The sequence below is a fragment of the Rhinoderma darwinii genome, chromosome 8 (assembly GCF_050947455.1).
Source record: "Rhinoderma darwinii isolate aRhiDar2 chromosome 8, aRhiDar2.hap1, whole genome shotgun sequence".
Classification (NCBI taxonomy): domain Eukaryota; kingdom Metazoa; phylum Chordata; class Amphibia; order Anura; family Rhinodermatidae; genus Rhinoderma; species Rhinoderma darwinii.
This window is the reverse complement of record NC_134694.1, coordinates 749,472-772,231: the sequence shown is the minus strand read 5'-3', so window position 1 is coordinate 772,231 and position 22,760 is coordinate 749,472. Positions and strand designations below refer to the sequence as shown.

Sequence of the window (22,760 nt, the reverse complement as noted above, 5' to 3'; positions counted from 1 at the left end):
ATCTTTGTCACCGCGCCGTCTCACATGGACTCATTCAGACGATGCTTTTCGTTGCAGATGATGAGGGTGACAGTGACGCTTGCAGCGACGCCCCGCCCACCTGTCACTTTGCTCCTCCTCCCGGCTCTGTTATTTATACGGTATTCCCAGACGGTACTCCGGTCCCACAAGGTACTGTCATCTACGGGCCGCCGCCAACCTCTGGTATCAGACCAATGGCACCGGGGACTGTGATCTATGGACCCCCACCTCTGGGCACGCAGGTGGTGTACGGACCTCCTCCACCGCAGTTCACCATTCCGGTCATCCCAGCGGGCGTGCTCCACTGCAACGTGCCTGCGCACCATGATCTGGTACGTGCTGGACATGACGTCATCGTCGTGTTTCATCATCCGGTGACGTCATGTCTGGAGCCGGCGCTGCCTGGTCTGTCTTTATGTATAATGAGGGTTCTCTTCTAATCTCCCTGGTCTCCTGTAGAGATCATTTATCTATTCACACCCTGCAGCGGAGCTTGATGATGATGATGATGATGATGGGGGGGTTGGGTTATGGGGGCAGGCGGTGAGATTTCTATATAAAATGTATAGGACATACAGGACCACTACTGACCTGCTATATATTATGCTGCTGATATTATCCATGGCTGACGCTGCTCCCGCCATCCTGACCACTAATGGCAACGATCCTATAGATCCCATAGATTACTGTTTCGGCATAGTACGAGGTGGAAGTCAATGGTGCCGAGGAGGAAACCAATGTCATCCAGTTCTCCTGCAGAATATGCGCTGGTCCCCGCACCCTCCGGTCCCGGCGTCACTGCAGGTTCTTCCGTCTTCTGCGGGACACTTCACTCATCTGTTTTTCTTTTCTGTCTCTTATTTATCCTCAAATTTGCAGGAAAATGAACTCAATCGCCTTGAGGACATGATGGATCACCTGAAGTCTCAGCGGCAGAAGGAGAAGAGGCTGAAGAGGACACTGAAGGAGGAGATAATAGTCCTGGAGAATCAGAGAGAAGCTCTGCAGGGGGAGGTTCAGGAGCTGCGCGACGCCACCAAAAAACGCAAGCGCAAGTAAGTAACATGGTGACGCCGTCCGAACCCAGCGACGTCCTGGGCATGGGCTGCTTAACCTGTGATGTCCTATTCCAGGAACTGTGTGGATGGCCATCTGGAGAGTCTTATCACAGAGCTGGGACTGGAGCGGTCCCTGCAGCATCAGGACAACGTGGAAGACGAGACTGACTGCATAGAGGAAACCCTCCTGAAACGAAGAGCGGAGCTTCGAGAGGCCGACCGACTGCTAGCGGAGGCCGAGAGCCAACTGAAGGACGCCCGGGACAAGGTGCGGGGACCGTGACCTTCATGTGCTCCAAGTCCACCTGTCTAGTACAGTCCTATGTAAATGACAGAGGGGAAAGTTCTGCAACTTTCTAATAGACTGTGGGGGGAATTTATCAAAGGCTTTTCACCACTTTTATGGCGTAGACTATATTTGCGCTATAATTTGCAACTTTTCACACACGTTTGAAAAGTGAGCAAGAAAAGAGGCCCCGCCCACCCGCGGGCTGACGGAAAGTGCCGTAAACAATGTCTGCTCATAGCAGGCGAGGACTTCACTTTCTGCCAGACGGACAGCCAAAGATGCACCTTTGTTTCAGTTAATCACCATTTTCCATATCTCTGCTTGCTGTCAGTTTGTTATAATACCACAGCAGCAGTTGTAATCTTTCTCCCATCTCGGACTCCAGGCTGAAAGCTCTTACCTGCACTGATACATTGTAACAAACCCTCAGCTATGCGCAGCCCTGATCAGGGCGGCTTATCAATGAATGTAAACGCTGATGAACCTTTTCATCCGCTGACCGCAATCAGAAATGTAGAAAATGGTGATGGTGTTTTATTTACATAGGACTGCCTGCCGCTATGTGTTATCTGAGGGTTTTTTCTTCCTCTCCAGACGATGGATTTAATAGATAAATACAATGCAGCGAAGAAGCATCTGTCTCAGGCGGAGAGTGATGCGGAGGAGCTGGAGAGGCGGGCGCAGGAGACGGCGGTGAACCTGGTGAACGCGGATCAGCATCTCCGGTACGTTGTGGATTTTGCTCGGGTGTCTCGGCCACGGCTGAGCTAATGACATATATACGGCGTCCTCTTATCTGGGAACAATTCACAGGATCCTGCAAGTGAACGCCCGAGACCTGGAGCAGCACAGAGCATCTCAGGAGAATATCCTGCAGGGGATAAACAGCGTCATGGCCGCCAAAGACGCCGAGTACCGGTCCCTGAACCACAAGATGGAGGCCACGTCAGAGAGGTGAGCGCTGCCGCACCCGGTCACCGTCTCGTGCGACTCCGGCCGGAACAAAGACGTAAACTGCTTAACGTTGGGCTTTTCAGTCTTCAAAAACTGCAGGAAGAAATCCGAGTGGCCGAGGGGAAGGAAGAGGAACATTGCCGGACGCTGAGGGACGCAGAGACCCTCCTGGTGGAGAAGGGGAGCGCGCTGGAAGGAGCGCACTGCCAGGTGAGACCCCCGGCTCTATACACGGAGTGAGGAGCGTGACTATAATCCCTGCCTCTCACCGTAGATATCCGCGCAGCAGGAGGCGCTGGCCGCGATGGACCGACACCTGGGTCAGAAGACACGAGAGCTTCATCTGCTTCAAAGTCACATCGACCAGAAGAAGGTCGACCTGAAGGACGTCCTGCGGGACGGCGAGCTGGACGTGGCGGAGAAGCGACAAGAAATAAAAGTAACTGCAGCTCAGACGTAGATGGAGGGGGTCAAATAAGACGGGGGCGGCTGAATAAACTGGTGCCGATCCTCTGTTTACACCTCTGCGTAGCCAATCACCAACAGCCGACATTGTCACAACGGACGGCGTGGGATCGCGGTGACCAGCAATGATGTTACGTCACGCCAGTATAAAACAGCGGGGCCGCGGGGGAAGGGGTCGCACGTGGAGCAGTCCTAAGCATCTGCCACCGCTCCCTTCAATCCAGAAATGCCCCTAAACGCAGGAGAAGCAGCTTTGTTCGCCGCGCCTTGTAATGACGTGTGTGCGGACTTGTCTTTCTCATCCTTTCTGCCGGATTTTTCAGCTTCTTTTTCTCATTTGCAGGAGGTGAAGTCGCTCTTGGAAGATTTAAGTGTTCAGAAAGGAGAACTGAGCGCGCAGCTGAATGAGAAGAGGTCGCAGCTTTCAACCCTGACACAGGAAATCCTGGAGGAAGAAGAAAACCTGCAGAAAAGCGTCTCACAGATCCACAAACAGAAGTCTGGTGAGATGTCAGCCTCGCCCAGGATCCGTGCACAGCAGCCTGTATATTATAAGAACGTCACCCGGACCGCTCTCATCCCAGGACACTGACCTCCGGGGGGGCGGGGGTAACACTGACCTCCGGGGGGGGCGGGGGTAACACTGACCTCCGGGGGGGGGGGGTAACACTGACCTCCGGGGGGGGGGGGTAACACTGACCTCCGGGGGGGGGGTAACACTGACCTCCGGGGGGGGGGGGTAACACTGACCTCCGGGGGGGGGGGTAACACTGACCTCCGGGGGGGGGGGTTAACACTGACCTCCGGGGGGGGGGTTAACACTGACCTCCGGGGGGGGGGGTTAACACTGACCTCCGGGGGGGGGGGTTAACACTGACCTCCGGGGGGGGGGGGTAACACTGACCTCCGGGGGGGGGGGTAACACTGACCTCCGGGGGGGGGGGTAACACTGATATTTTCCTCCTTTCACAGCTTGACATTTTTCTTTTTGTCAGAGCTGAAACACGTTCTGGAAATGCAGCAACTGGAGAATAACGAACTTGAGGGCCTGAAACTGCAGCACGATCAGAAGATGAATGACCTGGAGAAGACGCAGTCGCTGCTGCTGCAGGTGAGATGTGCTGCGTCACTGCGGCCCCCGGACTGAGGATTTCACTGTTTTGATCTGTGTTGGGCGCACATAGAGTTAAATGTGGCTGCGTCTTCAGGGAAAGCTGGAGCTGGAGAACCTGCAGAGGACGTCGCAGCGGGTCCGGGGAGAGGTGGAGAGACAACGGCAGCTCCTGGAGAAAGATCACCGAGAGATTGAGCTCCTCATGACGCAGATGAACGCCCTGCAGGAGAAGGTGGACGCCCTGAGCAACGAGAAGGAAAACCTGGAGGAAAACAACCAGGAGCTGGAGCGGAAACTCACCCAGAACAAAAAGTAATTGTCATACACTCTCCTCACCACTGGGGGGCAGTGACATTCATCAGGGCTGTCGATTCAGATATCGGGTGCAGTCAGCAGGGCGGGCGTCGGGAGGAGTCAGCAGGGCGGGCGTCGGGAGGAGTCAGCAGGGCGGGCGTCGGGAGGAGTCAGCAGGGCGGGCGTCGGGAGGAGTCAGCAGGGCGGGCGTCGGGAGGAGTCAGCAGGGCGGGCGTCGGGAGGAGTCAGCGGGCCGGGCGTCGGGAGGAGTCAGCGGGCCGGGCGTCGGGAGGAGTCAGCGGGGCGGGCGTCGGGAGGAGTCAGCGGGGCGGCCGTCGGGTGCAGTCAGCGGGCCCGTCGTCGGGTGCAGTCAGCGGGCCCGTCGTCGGGTGCAGTCAGCGGGGCGGGCGTCGGGTGCAGTCAGCGGGGCGGGCGTAGGGTGCAGTCAGCGGGGCGGGCGTCGGGTGCAGTCAGCGGGGCGGGCGTCGGGTGCAGTCAGCGGGGCGGCCGTCGGGTGCAGTCAGCGGGGCGGCCGTCGGGTGCAGTCAGCGGGGCGGCCGTCGGGAGGAGTCCGGTAGAAGGCTGCAGCTGGGCACTGAATTACTTCCATTATGTGAGTTGGTCCTTTTCTTTTCCTCGGTCAGCGCGTTGTTAGACACTGAGGAGCGTAAGAAGATGGCGAGCGGCGCTCTGGAGAGACTGGCGGCGGATATAAGCAGCCTGCAGATTGAGCGGACTCAGCTGAACGAGCAGAAACAGACGGTGAGGCAGGAAACCGCGGCCGCTCAGCAGATCCAGAAAGGTGAGAACGGAGAACTGGGTCTTCTGGTCACTTCTCTGCAGCGGACTCCAATGTGCGGAGACTTCGTGAGACACTACATGGCGCTCCTCCTGTGCCCAGTGACTGATGCTGCTTGTTCTTCTCATTACAGACAAGACCGAGGAGCTGAACTTTCTGAAAGATGAACTTACTGATCTGAAGGACCAACTCAGGGTGGTGGAGCAGGTACATGCAGGGGCCTAGCCCCCCGAAATTGTGAAAACATAACTGACAAAAATGATGAGGATTTACTTCATATGAAGTGACGGCAGCAAATGTGAATAAAGGGGGAGAAAGCTAAACACAGTGCCCCCTGCTGGGGGTGACGTGGCGGTTCAGTAGTTGGGGTCATGGCTGCGGTTACATGTGGCGGTTCAGAGGTCGGGGTCATGGCTGCGGTTACATGTGGCGGTTCAGAGGTCGGGGTCATGGCTGCGGTTACATGTGGCGGTTCAGAGGTCGGGGTCATGGCTGCGGTTACATGTGGCGGTTCAGAGGTCGGGGTCATGGCTGCGGTTACATGTGGCGGTTCAGAGGTCGGGGTCATGGCTGCGGTTACATTTGGCGGTTCAGAGGTCGGGGTCATGGCTGCGGTTACATGTGGCGGTTCAGAGGTCGGGGTCACGGCTGCGGTTACATGTGGCGGTTCAGAGGTCGGGATCATGGCTGCGGTTACATGTGGCGGTTCAGAGGTCGGGGTCATGGCTGCGGTTACATGTGGCGGTTCAGAGGTCGGGGTCATGGCTGCGGTTACATGTGGCGGTTCAGAGGTCGGGATCATGGCTGCGGTTACATGTGGCGGTTCAGCAGTCGGGATCATGGCTGCGGTTACATGTCGGGGTCATGGCTGCGGTTACATGTGGCGGTTCAGAGGTCGGGGTCATGGCTGCGGTTACATGTGGCGGTTCAGAGGTCGGGGTCATGGCTGCGGTTACATTTGGCGGTTCAGAGGTCGGGGTCATGGCTGCGGTTACATGTGGCGGTTCAGAGGTCGGGGTCACGGCTGCGGTTACATGTGGCGGTTCAGAGGTCGGGATCATGGCTGCGGTTACATGTGGCGGTTCAGAGGTCGGGGTCATGGCTGCGGTTACATGTGGCGGTTCAGAGGTCGGGGTCATGGCTGCGGTTACATGTGGCGGTTCAGAGGTCGGGATCATGGCTGCGGTTACATGTGGCGGTTCAGCAGTCGGGATCATGGCTGCGGTTACATGTCGGGGTCATGGCTGCGGTTACATGTGGCGGTTCAGAGGTCGGGGTCATGGCTGCGGTTACATGTGGCGGTTCAGAGGTCGGGGTCATGGCTGCGGTTACATGTGGCGTTACAGTCTGTGCAGTTATATCTCTATAAAGGTGCGGCCTCTGTTTATTCCAGGATCTGAGGAGCGCCACCAAGCATCGAGACGACATGTTGCAGGAGACGTCCGCTCTGCAGGAAGACATAGGAGATGCTGCCGGGAGACACAAACTGCTGCAGGAGAAGGAGACGAGGACGGAGGAGCGGGTGAGACGCCTGCAGAGGTCTGCGGAGGAGAAGGAGCGTCACGTCTCACAGCAGGACATGGTAACCCCGATACTAATCCCATGGGTGGAATAATGCTGCATAGAGAGTGGACGGGGCTCCCCACAAGGGAAAGGGGTGACCTGTTACTGGGGGCCACCGCTGATCACTGGGGGTCTGACCCTCCAATAAAGGGGCCATACCAATGTCCCGTTCACAGGAGCGGCTGCGGTGCGGTCAGGAGAAGCGCCATGCACGGAAACCTCGCGCTGACGTCCTCTTATGTGAAGGTCCCGGCCGCCGGACCCCACTGATCAGGGTTATGGTGTCATGTAGTGACGCGCTGTGGTTTGTGTTGCCTGTTCCGGGGTGACCGGCCGTATCAGTATCATTTAGTGATATTCATTGATATGTTTACGCACTTGCTACAATAAAGGCACCTGAGGATTTATTTTGCACAGGCTGGGGGGAGGGGGGGGGGGTACATTTTCTCAGCACTAACAATACATCATCATCTGATTTTCCACAGCATTTAAAGCAAATGACAAAAGAAATTGAGCGGCAGGAAGAGCATCTCAGAGAGGCAGCTGAAAAACTAGAGATCGACAGGCAGAACTACGAGAGGGAGCTGTCTGACAGACAGAACGCCCTGGATGTGATGACCCGAGCAGTCCGTGCCCAGGAGGAGCGCGCCCTGAAGCTGCAGCAGGAGGAGATGTGGTGCCGGGCGCTGGAGGAGTCGCTGGACACTGCTAGTAATTATATTTACTGTCAAATCAAAGATGTTCCGCAGCTTCATGAAATCCGCTCCGTTATGTGAGCAGTAAAGCTTGTGATTGACGTCCGGGATCAGCACGTTACATGGAGCGACGCGCTGTACACTGACCTCTACCCTGCGGACGTGTGAGGGTTAATCTGGCCGGGATGTAATTGCACATCTCCCAGAAATCTCTCTGTTTTCAGTATTAATCACATTGTAGGAATCATGAAGTAATAATAATACGCCTATAGTGGTGGGGTCCCCGGGGTCTCCTCCGTTATCCGCTGGCCATTATGATTGGCTCATAGACACGTGTGGGACGGTCCTGATGATGTCACTGAGGGTCCCCTGTAGGAATTTTATCTGTTGAGAACTAACTCATGGGTATGAGCGGCGCCATATGACTCCTTTTGCCACTTATCTCCTCCCCCTAGTGGTTTGTAATGGGCTCGGGGCTGCTGGCTGTAACAGCCACAGGTTGAAGGCCACGGCCGGACCCCGTAGGTAGAGTTCCTCCGTATAAACCTGTGCAGCTTCTGTCATGGATGGAAAAACTCCTGATTATAAATGGTTTATTCTTCCAGGACGTCTCCTGTCCGAGCGGGAGGAACAGCTGCAGGACAAAGCCAGCGAGGTGGCGGCTCTGCAGGAGGCGCTGGAGACGTGTAGAGACGATCTGCAGCGCTTACAAGACGAGGTGACGTCAGCGAGCAGGAGAGACGAGCAGAGAATTGTCACATTGAAGGAAACCATCAGCAAGCAGCGGACACAGCACGAGGAGGCGGCCGAGGTGCGACGTCCTGACCCCCGCCCCCCCCCCCGCTTCTCCTTGTGTTTGATGGAAATAGTCAGAATGGAAATCCACGGTCAGTGAGCGCGTCCATGGCAGCCGTGGGCACAACCCTACTACAACTCCCAGCAGGCCTGTCAGAGTATGCTGGGAGTTGTAGTATTGTGACAGCAGGACAGACACGGGATGGAGGCCACTAATAACAGTCCCTTATCTGAGTCCTTTGTGTGGATTTTCTGTCTCTGTTCACATTTGCGTTGCGGCTGGAATTCCTAACACTGCTGGATGAGTCCCACGTGTACCTGACCCCACTGCCTTACTGCGGGGGCCACAGCGTCCCCGGCGTGATTTCTGTCGTATTGCTGGGGAGAATAGCGCTGCGTGATCTCTATTATTTACTGCCATGCCTGTGAGCGCAGTGTGAATACAGTCCAATGATGTTCCGCTGAGGGGAGGAGGGGGTGGTCACAGGCAGGAGCGGCCATTGTAGGGAGACCTCCCAGAATGCAACACTTCACCTCTGTCTTGTATTTAGGAATTGAAAAGGGAAAACAGCAGCTTAAAGAAACAGCTGATGACGGTGGAACGAGCCGCGCACGACAACCACGAGCGAGTCAAGTGTCTGCTGAAGGAACTCAAACAGCTGCAGGTGGAGCAGCATGTACTGCAGCAACAGGTGAGCGCCACTAACGCTGTCAGGGGACATGTTCGCCTCCTGCAGCGATGGTTTTGTGGTGTAAATGTCACCTGACTTGTTGGATATTTTAGGTCGCCTCTCGGGTCACGTGTTTGTTGGAATCGCACAGGACAGAAATGCTGCAGACTTTCTGCCATTATGAATGACACACCGGCGCTAATGATTTGTGGCGCCAAACGGTGCGGTAACATCAAGTGGTCACAGCCGAACACTATCTCTGTCAGCCATATTCACTTGTTCCTCCTGGTGACAGATCTTGTAGAGATCCGTCACTGTCTTGTAATGAATGGCGTTGTCGTCCATAATATCAATCTAACCAGATTACAAACGACTCCATCATCATCATCATCATCGCACATCACTAACGCTAGTGACATCATATGAGATCAGAGGGGAACGTCTGCCGCTGGGTTTACCTTCCAGACTGATACACTGTGACAGACCCTCAGCTGTGTGAGCAGGGATAGCTCTGGACAGGTTTTCAGTCTCTGGATGTAAATAAGAATGTTCTCATTTATTGACAGCAAACAGAGATCTTGAAAACATCCATTAGAAAATTGCAGACGTTTTCATGATACAATGCCGAAGCTTTATTTACAGAAGATTAGACACCGGCCCTTTAAATAAGATGTGTCACTGTTACCAGTGTGATTCCGGTATCGGAGCTCTGGCGCCACCTTGTGTATAAAATGACTACCTCCTGTGCGTACGCCGCACCTGTGCTGTCACCTAATACGGCGGCATCTCCAGGGGTCTTTGTACAGGAGTCTCCCAGGACAGACCCTTCCTGTGTAGCATGTTACTAGCATGTGCGCTGTATGTGTGACACGGGCACTCTGTAGGCGTGACACGGGCGCTCTGTAGGCGTGACACGGGCGCTCTGTAGGCGTGACACGGGCGCTGTAGGCGTGACACGGGTGGTTTCCGTGTTCTTATACACCTGACACCATGAAGTTGGGAATAACTTGTTGTTTCCATTTGCAGCTGAGGAGTCAGGAAGAACTGGACAAGCGGCAGCAGGAGGTCAATGAGGCGGTGAAAGAGTTAAAAGCGCAGGTCAAGCTGGAGATCCAGAGCAGTTTGCAGGAACTTCACTGCACGGAGGGCGACGACCTGATGGAGGACGTGGAGCCGGCGCTAGAGCAAAACCACAGCCTGCGGGCTCAGCTGCACAGTCTGAGGGAGAACTTCCCCTTCTCAGCAAACCCCGCCCCCGAGGAGAACCGGGGGGCTTCCAGGAGCCAATTACTGGTGAGTGGAGCCCGAGGACCCTGCGTGGCTCTCATACACGCATAACTGGGGGGCCCTGACCTGTGAGATCCCGCGTCTGACTGACGGCGCTGCCTCCTCTCCTTCACAGGATGAACAATGGCGCGGAGAAGCTTTACGAGAAAATCTCCGGCAGCAGGAGGACAGACTAAAGGTGATGGGATCTCCCAAATCCTCCATATCCCCCCCCCGTGCTGGAAGGCTCCCCAGTAAAATCAATGAGCCCCCACTAAAACTAATTGTCAAGATGGTAAAGGGACTTTCTAGGATTAGAAAAACATGGCAGCTCTCATCCAGAAACAGCGCCACCCCTGTCCATGGGTTGTGACTACTATTACATCTCAGTCCCATTGAAGTGAATATGGCTGAGCTGCACTACCACACACAACCTGTGTCCCGGTGGGGTGCTTTTCTAATCCTGGACAGCCCCTTTCAATTTTATATTTAGTGGTTTTTGCATTGTGTCTTTTTGGGAAAGCTGGGTGACCGCCGACCATTAGAGCCTCCGCAGAGGTTTTCACCCAGCTTTCTGAACAGCCTACTTGTACCCCCTTACTTGTAGCATAACTAGACAGACTTGCTATTCCATAGTCCAGGAAACCTAGATGACGGTCCTTGTACCTTCCTCACAACATTGACTGGCAGCGCAGAATGACGATGTCATGCGGTCATTTTTAGGCGCAGCTCCACCAGCGCATGTCCAAACAAGCGGATGTGCTGAGCCGCGGGAGGCGGCAGACGGAGGGCTCCCTGCACAGCCTGAGGCGGCAGCTCGATGCACTGGACGACCTGGTCTCTAACGTTTCAGCAGTTTCTCCGTTTCATTCCCAAAATTCCTCTGGGTTGTTGCACTCACCAAACCGAGAGATGCGCAGCCTCGTGCTGACCCAGGTACAGGAAGACCACGGGGTGGGGGCTCCTAATACCGGGACACCCAGATCAGCGGCTGTCCGTAAGGGAAGAGGCCGGGAATTACAGGACTAAAAATGTTCTTGTGTTTTAGGGTTATAACCGGAGATCCAGAATCTCTCCAGGACCTGATCCCCCAGAATTATCAGCCCTGCACCCGACAGCAGCATCTCCCAGCAGAACATAGGTAAGAGCATCAGCTGTGACATCACCAGGCGCTGTATATCATATCTCCGGGCTATATTGTTAATGTGGGCGGCAGGAGACAGTGTTGTGTATCTTATTAAATGGTCTCCTCTAAGCAGTAAAGGAACATTCAGCCATTGTCCTGACAAAAAGATCTTATCCGTAGGAGACAGTATAGCAGCTATATACTGCCCCCTATATACAAGAATATATCTACTATATACTGCCCCTATATACAAGAATATATCTACTATATACTGCCCCCTATATACAAGAATATATCTACTATATACTGCCCCCTATATACAAGAATATAACTACTATAATACTGCTCCTATATACAAGAATATAACTACTATAATACTGCTCCTATATACAAGAATATAACTACTATAATACTGCCCCTATATACAAGAATATAACTACTATAATACTGCCCCTATATACAAGAATATAACTACTATAATACTGCACCCACATACAAGAATATAACTACTATAATACTGCCCCCTATATACAAGAATATAACTACTATACTACTGCCCTTATATACAAGAATATAACTACTATAATACTGCTCCCTATATACAAGAATATAACTACTATAATACTGCTCTCTATATACAAGAATATAACTACTATAATACTGCTCCCTATATACAAGAATATAACTACTATAATACTGCCCCCTATATACAAGAATATAACTACTATACTACTGCCCTTATATACAAGAATATAACTACTATAATACTGCTCCCTATATACAAGAATATAACTACTATAATACTGCCCCTATATACAAGAATCTAACTACTATAATACTGCTCCTATATACAAGAATATAACTACTATAATACTGCCCCTATATACAAGAATATAACTACTATAATACTGCTCCTATATACAAGAATATAACTACTATAATACTGCCCCTATATACAAGAATATAACTACTATAATACTGCTCTCTATATACAAGAATATAACTACTATAATACTGCTCCTATATACAAGAATATAACTACTATAATACTGCTCCTATATACAAGAATATAACTACTATCATACTGTACCCTATATACAAGAATATAACTACTATAATACTGCCCCCTATATACAAGAATATAACTACTATAACACTGCTCCTATATACAAGAATATAACTACTATAATACTGCTCCTATATACAAGAATCTAAATACTATAATTCTGCTCCTATATACAAGAATATAACTACTATAATACTGTTCCTATATACAAGAATATAAATACTATTATACTGCTCCCTATATACAAGAATATAACTACTATAATACTGTCCCTATATACAAGAATATAACTACTATAATACTGCCCCTATATACAAGAATATAAATACTATAATACTGCTCCCTATATACAAGAATGTAACTACTATAATACTGCTCCTATATACAAGAATATAACTACTATAATACTGCCCCTATATACAAGAATATAAATACTATTATACTGCTCCCTATATACAAGAATATAACTACTATAATACTGCCCCCACATACAAGAATATAACTACTATAATACTGCCCCCTATATACAAGAATATAACTACTATAATACTGCCCCTATATACAAGAATATAACCACTATATACTGCCCCCTATATACAAGAATATAACTACTATAATACTGCCCATATATACAAGAATATAACTACTATAATACTGCCCTATATACAAGAATATAACTACTATAATACTACCCCCTATATACAAGAATATAACTACTATAATACTGCCCCTATATACAAGAATATAACTACTATAATACTGCTTCTATATACAAGAATATAACTACTATAATACTGCCCCCTATATACAAGAATATAACTACTATAATACTGCCCCCTATATACAAGAATATAACTACTATACTACTGCCCTTATATACAAGAATATAACTACTATAATACTGCTCCCTATATACAAGAATATAACTACTATAATACTGCTCTCTATATACAAGAATATAACTACTATAATACTGCTCCCTATATACAAGAATATAACTACTATAATACTGCCCCCACATACAAGAATATAACTACTATAATACTGCCCCCTATATACAAGAATATAACTACTATAATACTGCCCCTATATACAAGAATATAACCACTATATACTGCCCCCTATATACAAGAATATAACTACTATACTACTGCCCCTATATACAAGAATATAACTACTATAATACTGCTCCTATATATAAGAATATAACTACTATAATACTGCTCCTATATACAGGAATATAACTACTATAATACTGCTCTCTATATACAAGAATATAACTACTATAATACTGCCCATATATACAAGAATATAACTACTATAATACTGCCCTCTATATACAAGAATATAACTACTATAATACTGCCCATATATACAAGAATATAACTACTATAATACTGCTCTCTATATACAAGAATATAACTACTATAATACTGCTCCCTATATACAAGAATATAACTACTATAATACTGCCCCCACATACAAGAATATAACTACTATAATACTGCCCCCTATATACAAGAATATAACTACTATAATACTGCCCCTATATACAAGAATATAACCACTATATACTGCCCCCTATATACAAGAATATAACTACTATAATACTGCCCCTATATACAAGAATATAACTACTATAATACTGCTCCTATATACAAGAATATAACTACTATAATACTGCCCCCTATATACAAGAATATAACTACTATAATACTGCTCCCTATATACAAGAATATAACTACTATAATACTGCCCTATATACAAGAATATAACTACTATAATACTGTCCCTATATACAAGAATATAACTACTATAATACTGCTCCTATATACAAGAATATAACTACTATAATACTGCCCCCTATATACAAGAATATAACTACTATAATACTGCTCCCTATATACAAGAATATAACTACTATAATACTGCCCTATATACAAGAATATAACTACTATAATACTGTCCCTATATACAAGAATATAACTACTATAATACTGCCCCCTATATACAAGAATATAACTACTATAATACTGCTCCCTATATACAAGAATATAACTACTATAATACTGCCCTATATACAAGAATATAACTACTATAATACTGCCCCCTATATACAAGAATATAACTACTATAATACTGCTCCCTATATACAAGAATATAACTACTATAATACTGCCCTATATACAAGAATATAACTACTATAATACTGCCCCTATATACAAGAATATAACTACTATAATACTGCTCTCTATATACAAGAATATAACTACTATAATACTGCCCCTATATACAAGAATATAACTACTATAATACTGCCCCCTATATACAAGAATATAACTACTATAATACTCCCCCTATATACAAGAATATAACTACTATAATACTGCTCCTATATACAAGAATATAACTACTATAATACTGCCCCCTATATACAAGAATATAACTACTATAATACTCCCCCTATATACAAGAATATAACTACTATAATACTGCTCCTATATACAAGAATATAACTACTATAATACTTCCCCTATATACAAGAATATAACTACTATAATACTGCTCCCTATATACAAGAATATAACTACTATAATACTGCTCCTATATACAAGAATATAACTACTATAATACTTCCCCTATATACAAGAATATAACTACTATAATACTGCTCCCTATATACAAGAATATAACTACTATAATACTGCCCCTATATACAAGAATATAACTACTATAATACTCCCCCTATATACAAGAATATAACTACTATAATACTGCTCCTATATACAAGAATATAACTACTATAATACTGCCTCCTATATACAAGAATATATCTACTATATACTGCCCCCTATATACAAGAATATATCTACTATATACTGCCCCCTATATACAAGAATATAACTACTATAATACTGCCCCTATATACAAGAATATAACGACTATAATACTGCCCCTATATACAAGAATATAACTACTATAATACTGCCCCTATATACAAGAATATAACTACTATCATACTGCCCCCTATGTACAAGAATATAACTACTATAATACTGCCCCCTGTGTACAAGAATATAACTACTATAATACTACCCCCTATATACAAGAATATAACTACTATAATACTACCCCCTATATACAAGAATATAACTACTATAATACTGCCCCCTATATACAAGAATATAACTACTATAATACTACCCCCTATATACAAGAATATAACTACTATAATACTGCTTCTATATACAAGAATATAACTACTATAATACTGCTTCTATATACAAGAATATAACTACTATAATACTGCTCCCTATATACAAGAATATAACTACTATAATACTGCTCCCTATATACAAGAATATAACTACTATAATACTGCTCCTATATACAAGAATATAACTACTATAATACTGCTCCTATATACAAGAATATAAGTACTATAATACTGCCCCTAAATACAAGAATATAACTACTATAATACTGCCCCCTACATACAAGAATATAACTACTATAATACTGCCCCTATATACAAGAATATAACTACTATCATACTGCCCCCTATGTACAAGAATATAACTACTATAATACTGCCCCTATATACAAGAATATAACTACTATAATACTGCCCCCTATATACAAGAATATAACTACTATAATACTGCCCCCTATATACAAGAATATAACTACTATAATACTGCTCCTATATACAAGAATATAACTACTATAATACTGCTCCCTATATACAAGAATATAACTACTATAATACTGCTCCCTATATACAAGAATATAACTACTATAATACTGCTCCTATATACAAGAATATAACTACTATAATACTGCCCCTATATACAAGAATATAACTACTATAATACTGCTCCCTATATACAAGAATATAACTACTGTAATACTGCTCCCTATATACAAGAATATAACTACTATAATACTGCCCCTATATACAAGAATATAACTACTATAATACTGCTCCTATATACAAGAATATAACTACTGTAATACTGCTCCTATATACAAGAATATAACTACTATAATACTGCTCCTATATACAAGAATATAACTACTATAATACTGCTCCATATACAAGAATATAACTACTATAATACTGCCCCCTACATACAAGAATATAACTACTATAATACTGCCCCCTACATACAAGAATATAACTACTATAATACTGCTCCCTATATACAAGAATATAACTACTATAATACTGCTCCTATATACAAGAATATAACTACTATAATACTGCCCCTATATACATGAATATAACTACTATAATACTGCTCCTATATACAAGAATATAACTACTATAATACTGCCCCCTATATACAAGAATATAACTACTATAATACTGCTCCTATATACAAGAATATAACTACTATAATACTGCTCCTATATACAAGAATATAACTACTATAATACTGCCTCCTATATACAATAATATAACTACTATAATACTGCTCCCTATATACAAGAATATAACTACTGTAATACTGCTCGAATATAACTACTATAATACTGCCCCTATATACAAGAATATAACTACTATAATACTGCTCCTATATACAAGAATATAACTACTATAATACTGCTCCTATATACAAGAATATAACTACTATAATACTCCCCCTATATACAAGAATATAACTACTATAATACTGCCACCTATATACAAGAATATAACTACTATAATACTGCCCCCTATATACAAGAATATAACTACTATAATACTCCCCCTATATACAAGAATATAACTACTATAATACTGCTCCTATATACAAGAATATAACTACTATAATACTTCCCCCTATATACAAGAATATAACTACTATAATACTGCCCCCTATATACAAGAATATAACTACTATAATACTCCCCCTATATACAAGAATATAACTACTATAATACTGCTCCTATATACAAGAATATAACTACTATAATACTTTCCCTATATACAAGAATATAACTACTATAATACTGCTCCCTATATACAAGAATATAACTACTATAATACTGCTCCTATATACAAGAATATAACTACTATAATACTTCCCCTATATACAAGAATATAACTACTATAATACTGCTCCCTATATACAAGAATATAACTACTATAATACTCCCCCTATATACAAGAATATAACTACTATAATACTGCTCCCTATATACAAGAATATAACTACTATAATACTGCTCCCTATATACAAGAATATAACTACTATAATACTGCCCCCTATATACAAGAATATAACTACTATAATACTGCCCCCTATATACAAGAATATAACTACTATAATACTGCCCCCTATATACAAGAATATAACTACTATAATACTCCCCCTATATACAAGAATATAACTACTATAATACTGCTCCTATATACAAGAATATAACTACTATAATACTGCCCCCTATATACAAGAATATAACTACTATAATACTCCCCCTATATACAAGAATATAACTACTATAATACTGCTCCTATATACAAGAATATAACTACTATAATACTTCCCCTATATACAAGAATATAACTACTATAATACTGCTCCCTATATACAAGAATATAACTACTATAATACTGCTCCTATATACAAGAATATAACTACTATAATACTTCCCCTATATACAAGAATATAACTACTATAATACTGCTCCCTATATACAAGAATATAACTACTATAATACTGCCCCTATATACAAGAATATAACTACTATAATACTCCCCCTATATACAAGAATATAACTACTATAATACTGCTCCTATATACAAGAATATAACTACTATAATACTTCCCCTATATACAAGAATATAACTACTATAATACTGCTCCCTATATACAAGAATATAACTACTATAATACTTCCCCTATATACAAGAATATAACTACTATAATACTGCCCCCTATATACAAGAATATAACTACTATAATACTGCTCCTATATACAAGAATATAACTACTATAATACTGCCCCCTATATACAAGAATATAACTACTATAATACTGCCCCCTATATACAAGAATATAACTACTATAATACGGCCTCCTATATACAAGAATATAACTACTATAATACTGCCCCCTATATACAAGAATATAACTACTATAATACTGCCCCCTATATACAAGAATATAACTACTATAATACGGCCTCCTATATACAAGAATATAACTACTATAATACTGCCCCCTATATACAAGAATATAACTACTATAATACTGTCTCCTATATACAAGAATATAACTACTATAATACTGCTCCTATATACAAGAATATAACTACTATAATACTGCCCCTATATACAAGAATATAACTACTATAATACTGCTCCTATATACAAGAATATAACTACTATAATACTGCTCCTATATACAAGAATATAACTACTATAATACTGCCCCTATATACAAGAATATAACTACTATAATACTGCCCCCTATATACAAGAATATAACTACTATAATACTGCCCCCTATATACAAGAATATAACTACTATAATACTGCCCCCTATATACAAGAATATAACTACTATAATACTGCTCCTATATACAAGAATATAACTACTATAATACTGCCCCTATATACAAGAATATAACTACTATAATACTGCCCCCTATATACAAGAATATAACTACTATAATACTGCTCCTATATACAAGAATATAACTACTATAATACTGCTCCTATATACAAGAATATAACTACTATAATACTGCTCCTATATACAAGAATATAACTACTATAATACTGCCTCCTATATACAAGAATATAACTACTATAATACTGCCCCTATATACAAGAATATAACTACTATAATACTGCCCCCTATATACAAGAATATAACTACTATAATACTGCTCCCTATATACAAGAATATAACTACTATAATACTGTCCCTATATACAAGAATATAACTACTATAATACTACCCCCTATATACAAGAATATAACTACTATAATACTGCTCCTATATACAAGAATATAACTACTATAATACTGCTCCTATATACAAGAATATAACTACTATAATACTGCTCCTATATACAAGAATATAACTACTATAATACTGCCTCCTATATACAAGAATATAACTACTATAATACTGCCCCCTATATACAAGAATATAACTACTATAATACTGCCTCCTATATACAAGAATATAACTACTATAATACTGCTCCTATATACAAGAATATAACTACTATAATACTGCCTCTATATACAAGAATTTAACTACTATAATACTGCTCCTATATACAAGAAAATAACTACTATAATACTGCTCCTATATACAAGAATATAACTACTATAATACTGCTCCCTATATACAAGAATATAACTACTATAATACTGCTCCTATATACAAGAATATAATTACTATAATACTGCCCCCTATATACAAGAATATAACTACTATAATACTGCCTCTATATACAAGAATATAACTACTATAATACTGCCCCCTATATACAAGAATATAACTACTATAATACTGCTCCTATATACAAGAATATAACTACTATAATACTGCCCCCTATATACAAGAATATAACTACTATAATACTGCCCCTACATACAAGAATATAACTACTATAATACTACCCCCTATATACAAGAATATAACTACTATAATACTGCCCCCTATATACAAGAATATAACTACTATAATACTGCCCCCTATATACAAGAATATAACTACTATAATACTGCTCCTATATACAAGAATAGAATTACTATAATACTGCCTCCTATATACAAGAATATAACTACTATAATACTGCCCCTACATACAAGAATATAACTACTATAATACTACCCCCTATATACAAGAATATAACTACTATAATACTGCTCCCTATATACAAGAATATAAATACTATAATACTGCCCCTATATACAAGAATATAACTACTATAATACTGCCCCTATATACAAGAATATAACTACTATAATACTGCTCCTATATATAAGAATATAACTACTATAATACTGCTCCTATATATAAGAATATAACTACTATAATACTGCTCCTATATACAAGAATATAACTACTATAATACTGCCCCTATATACAAGAATATAACTACTATAACACTGCCCCTATATACAAGAATATAACTACTATAATACTGCTCCTATATACAAGAATATAACTACTAGAACACTGCCCCTATATACAAGAATATAACTACTATAATACTGCTTCTATATACAAGAATATAACTACTATAATACTGCTCCTATATACAAGAATATAACTAATATAATACTGCCCCTATATACAAGAATATAACTACTATAATACTGCCCCTATATACAAGAATATAACTACTATAATACTGCCCCTATATACAAGAATATAACTACTATAATACTGCTCCCTATATACAAGAATATAACTACTATAATACTGCTCCTATATACAAGACTATAACTACTATAATACTGCTCCTATATACAAGAATATAACTACTATAATACTGCCCTCTATATACAAGAATATAACTACTATAATACTACCCCCTATATACAAGAAATATAACTACTATAATACTGCTCCTATATACAAGAATATAACTACTATAATACTGCCCGCCATATACAAGAATATAACTACTATAATACTGCTCCCTATATACAAGAATATAACTACTATAATACTGCCCCTATATACAAGAATATAACTACTATAATACTGCCCCTATATACAAGAATATAACTACTATAATACTGCCCCTATATACAAGAATATAACTACTATAATACTGCCTCCTATATACAAGAATATAACTACTATAATACTTTCTCCTATATACAAGAATATAACTACTATAATACTGCCCCCTATATACAAGAATATAACTACTATAATACTGCCCCCTATATACAAGAATATAACTACTATAATACTGCCCCTATATACAAGAATATAACCACTATAATACTGCCCCCTATATACAAGAATATAACTACTATAATACTGCCCCCTATATACAAGAATATAACTACTATAATACTGCTCCTATATACAAGAATATAACTACTATAATACTGCCCCTATATACAAGAATATAACTACTATAATACTGCCCCTATATACAAGAATATAACTACTATAATACTGCTCCTATATACAAGAATATAACTACTATAATACTACCCCCTATATACAAGAATATAACTACTATAATACTGCTCCTATATACAAGAGTAATAACTACTATAATACTGCCCCCTATATACAAGAATATAACTACTATAATACTGCTCTCTATATACAAGAATATAACTACTATAATACTGCTCCTATATACAAGAATATAACTACTATAATACTGCCCCCTATATACAAGAATATAACTACTATAATACTGCTCCTATATACAAGAATATAACTACTATAATACTGCCCCTATATACAAGAATATAACTACTATAATACTGCTCTCTATATACAAGAATATAACTACTATAATACTGCTCCTATATACAAGAATATAACTACTATAATACTGCCCCCTATATACAAGAATATAACTACTATAATACTGCTCCTATATACAAGAATATAACTACTATAATACTGCCCCTATATACAAGAATATAACTACTATAACACTGCTCCTATATATATATAATTACTATAATAATGAACTGGGGTCATGCTTTGTACTCTCCACAGCTGGAGGGTTTCCGGCTTATAATGATGTTTTGGGCTCCTTGTATTTCAGGAGGATTATACGCTGGACACGCTGGCGTCAGGGCGCGGGGTCGTACAGTTATTTCCAGTTTCTGGCTTCACTCACACGGATGGGACCTCATTTTGAAGTATTGTATAGGTGTCCGTCACCCTATGGTTTTTCCACTAAGAATATTTACCCCATATACACAGGATAGGTAATAAATGTATGGATTACTGGGACCCCCACCAAGCACTAGAACAGGGACCCAGCACGATTGTGCAGTGAGAAGGAATGGCGGCTCGGGACCCCCGGTCTAGTGATCACCCACACTTACTGCCGATCCTGTGTATATGGGACCAATGTTCTTAGTGTGAAGATGTAAGTGCCGGCAGTATAGATGATCAGCAGAACTCGGGGGGAGATAACGACAGTCAGACCTGGATATAATACACACACGAGGCCCTGGAGGGGGGGGGGGGGGGGAGACACGGCCGCAGGGAACGCACTGATCTGTACAGAATTATTTATTTGTGTTTTGTAAATTAATCAGATTTTTGTATCGTGTGAATTTTTATGAATAAATGACATTTTGTAAGACGTCTTGTCCCATCGGCGATCAGCCCAGAGCAGGAAATGCCGGGACTTCTGGGTCGTGTTAGGACTCGCGATGATCATGTGAGAATGTGCGCTGCATTCCTGAGGTAGCAACACTAGACGCACTCAGCTCTGCTCCTCCGAATACACAGCCGCACTCCAATTCTCCTGATAGTGTAAGGACGCACTCAGCTGTGCTCCTCTGAATACACAGCCGCACTCCAGCCAGCGCTCTAATTCTCCTGATAGTGTAAGAACGCACTCAGCTCTGCTCCTCCGAATACA

The 22,760-nt window shown here is 42.4% G+C and overlaps 1 protein-coding gene across 3 annotated transcripts in view; it reads left to right on the top strand.

Moving 5' to 3' along the window:
• The window catches only part of CNTRL (centriolin), an 80,727-nt gene extending 58,363 nt beyond the window's left edge, over positions 1–22,364 (top strand). For 2 of the 3 annotated variants that reach the window (XM_075834582.1, XM_075834581.1), the window contains exons 24-44: positions 58–353; positions 901–1,076; positions 1,155–1,347; positions 1,963–2,093; positions 2,182–2,322; positions 2,406–2,532; positions 2,597–2,761; positions 3,131–3,290; positions 3,783–3,898; positions 3,996–4,213; positions 4,840–4,997; positions 5,128–5,201; positions 6,388–6,576; positions 7,043–7,268; positions 7,858–8,063; positions 8,599–8,739; positions 9,745–10,011; positions 10,121–10,183; positions 10,708–10,920; positions 11,033–11,125; positions 21,930–22,364. In XM_075834582.1, the coding sequence (XP_075690697.1) occupies positions 58–353; positions 901–1,076; positions 1,155–1,347; positions 1,963–2,093; positions 2,182–2,322; positions 2,406–2,532; positions 2,597–2,761; positions 3,131–3,290; positions 3,783–3,898; positions 3,996–4,213; positions 4,840–4,997; positions 5,128–5,201; positions 6,388–6,576; positions 7,043–7,268; positions 7,858–8,063; positions 8,599–8,739; positions 9,745–10,011; positions 10,121–10,183; positions 10,708–10,920; positions 11,033–11,125 (3,353 nt within the window). In that variant the 3' untranslated portion in view covers positions 21,930–22,364. The remainder of the gene's footprint in view (positions 1–57; positions 354–900; positions 1,077–1,154; positions 1,348–1,962; positions 2,094–2,181; positions 2,323–2,405; positions 2,533–2,596; positions 2,762–3,130; positions 3,291–3,782; positions 3,899–3,995; positions 4,214–4,839; positions 4,998–5,127; positions 5,202–6,387; positions 6,577–7,042; positions 7,269–7,857; positions 8,064–8,598; positions 8,740–9,744; positions 10,012–10,120; positions 10,184–10,707; positions 10,921–11,032; positions 11,126–21,929) is intronic. The other variant, XM_075834583.1, reaches the window with a different exon arrangement.
• Positions 22,365–22,760: the final 396 nt, after the last annotated feature.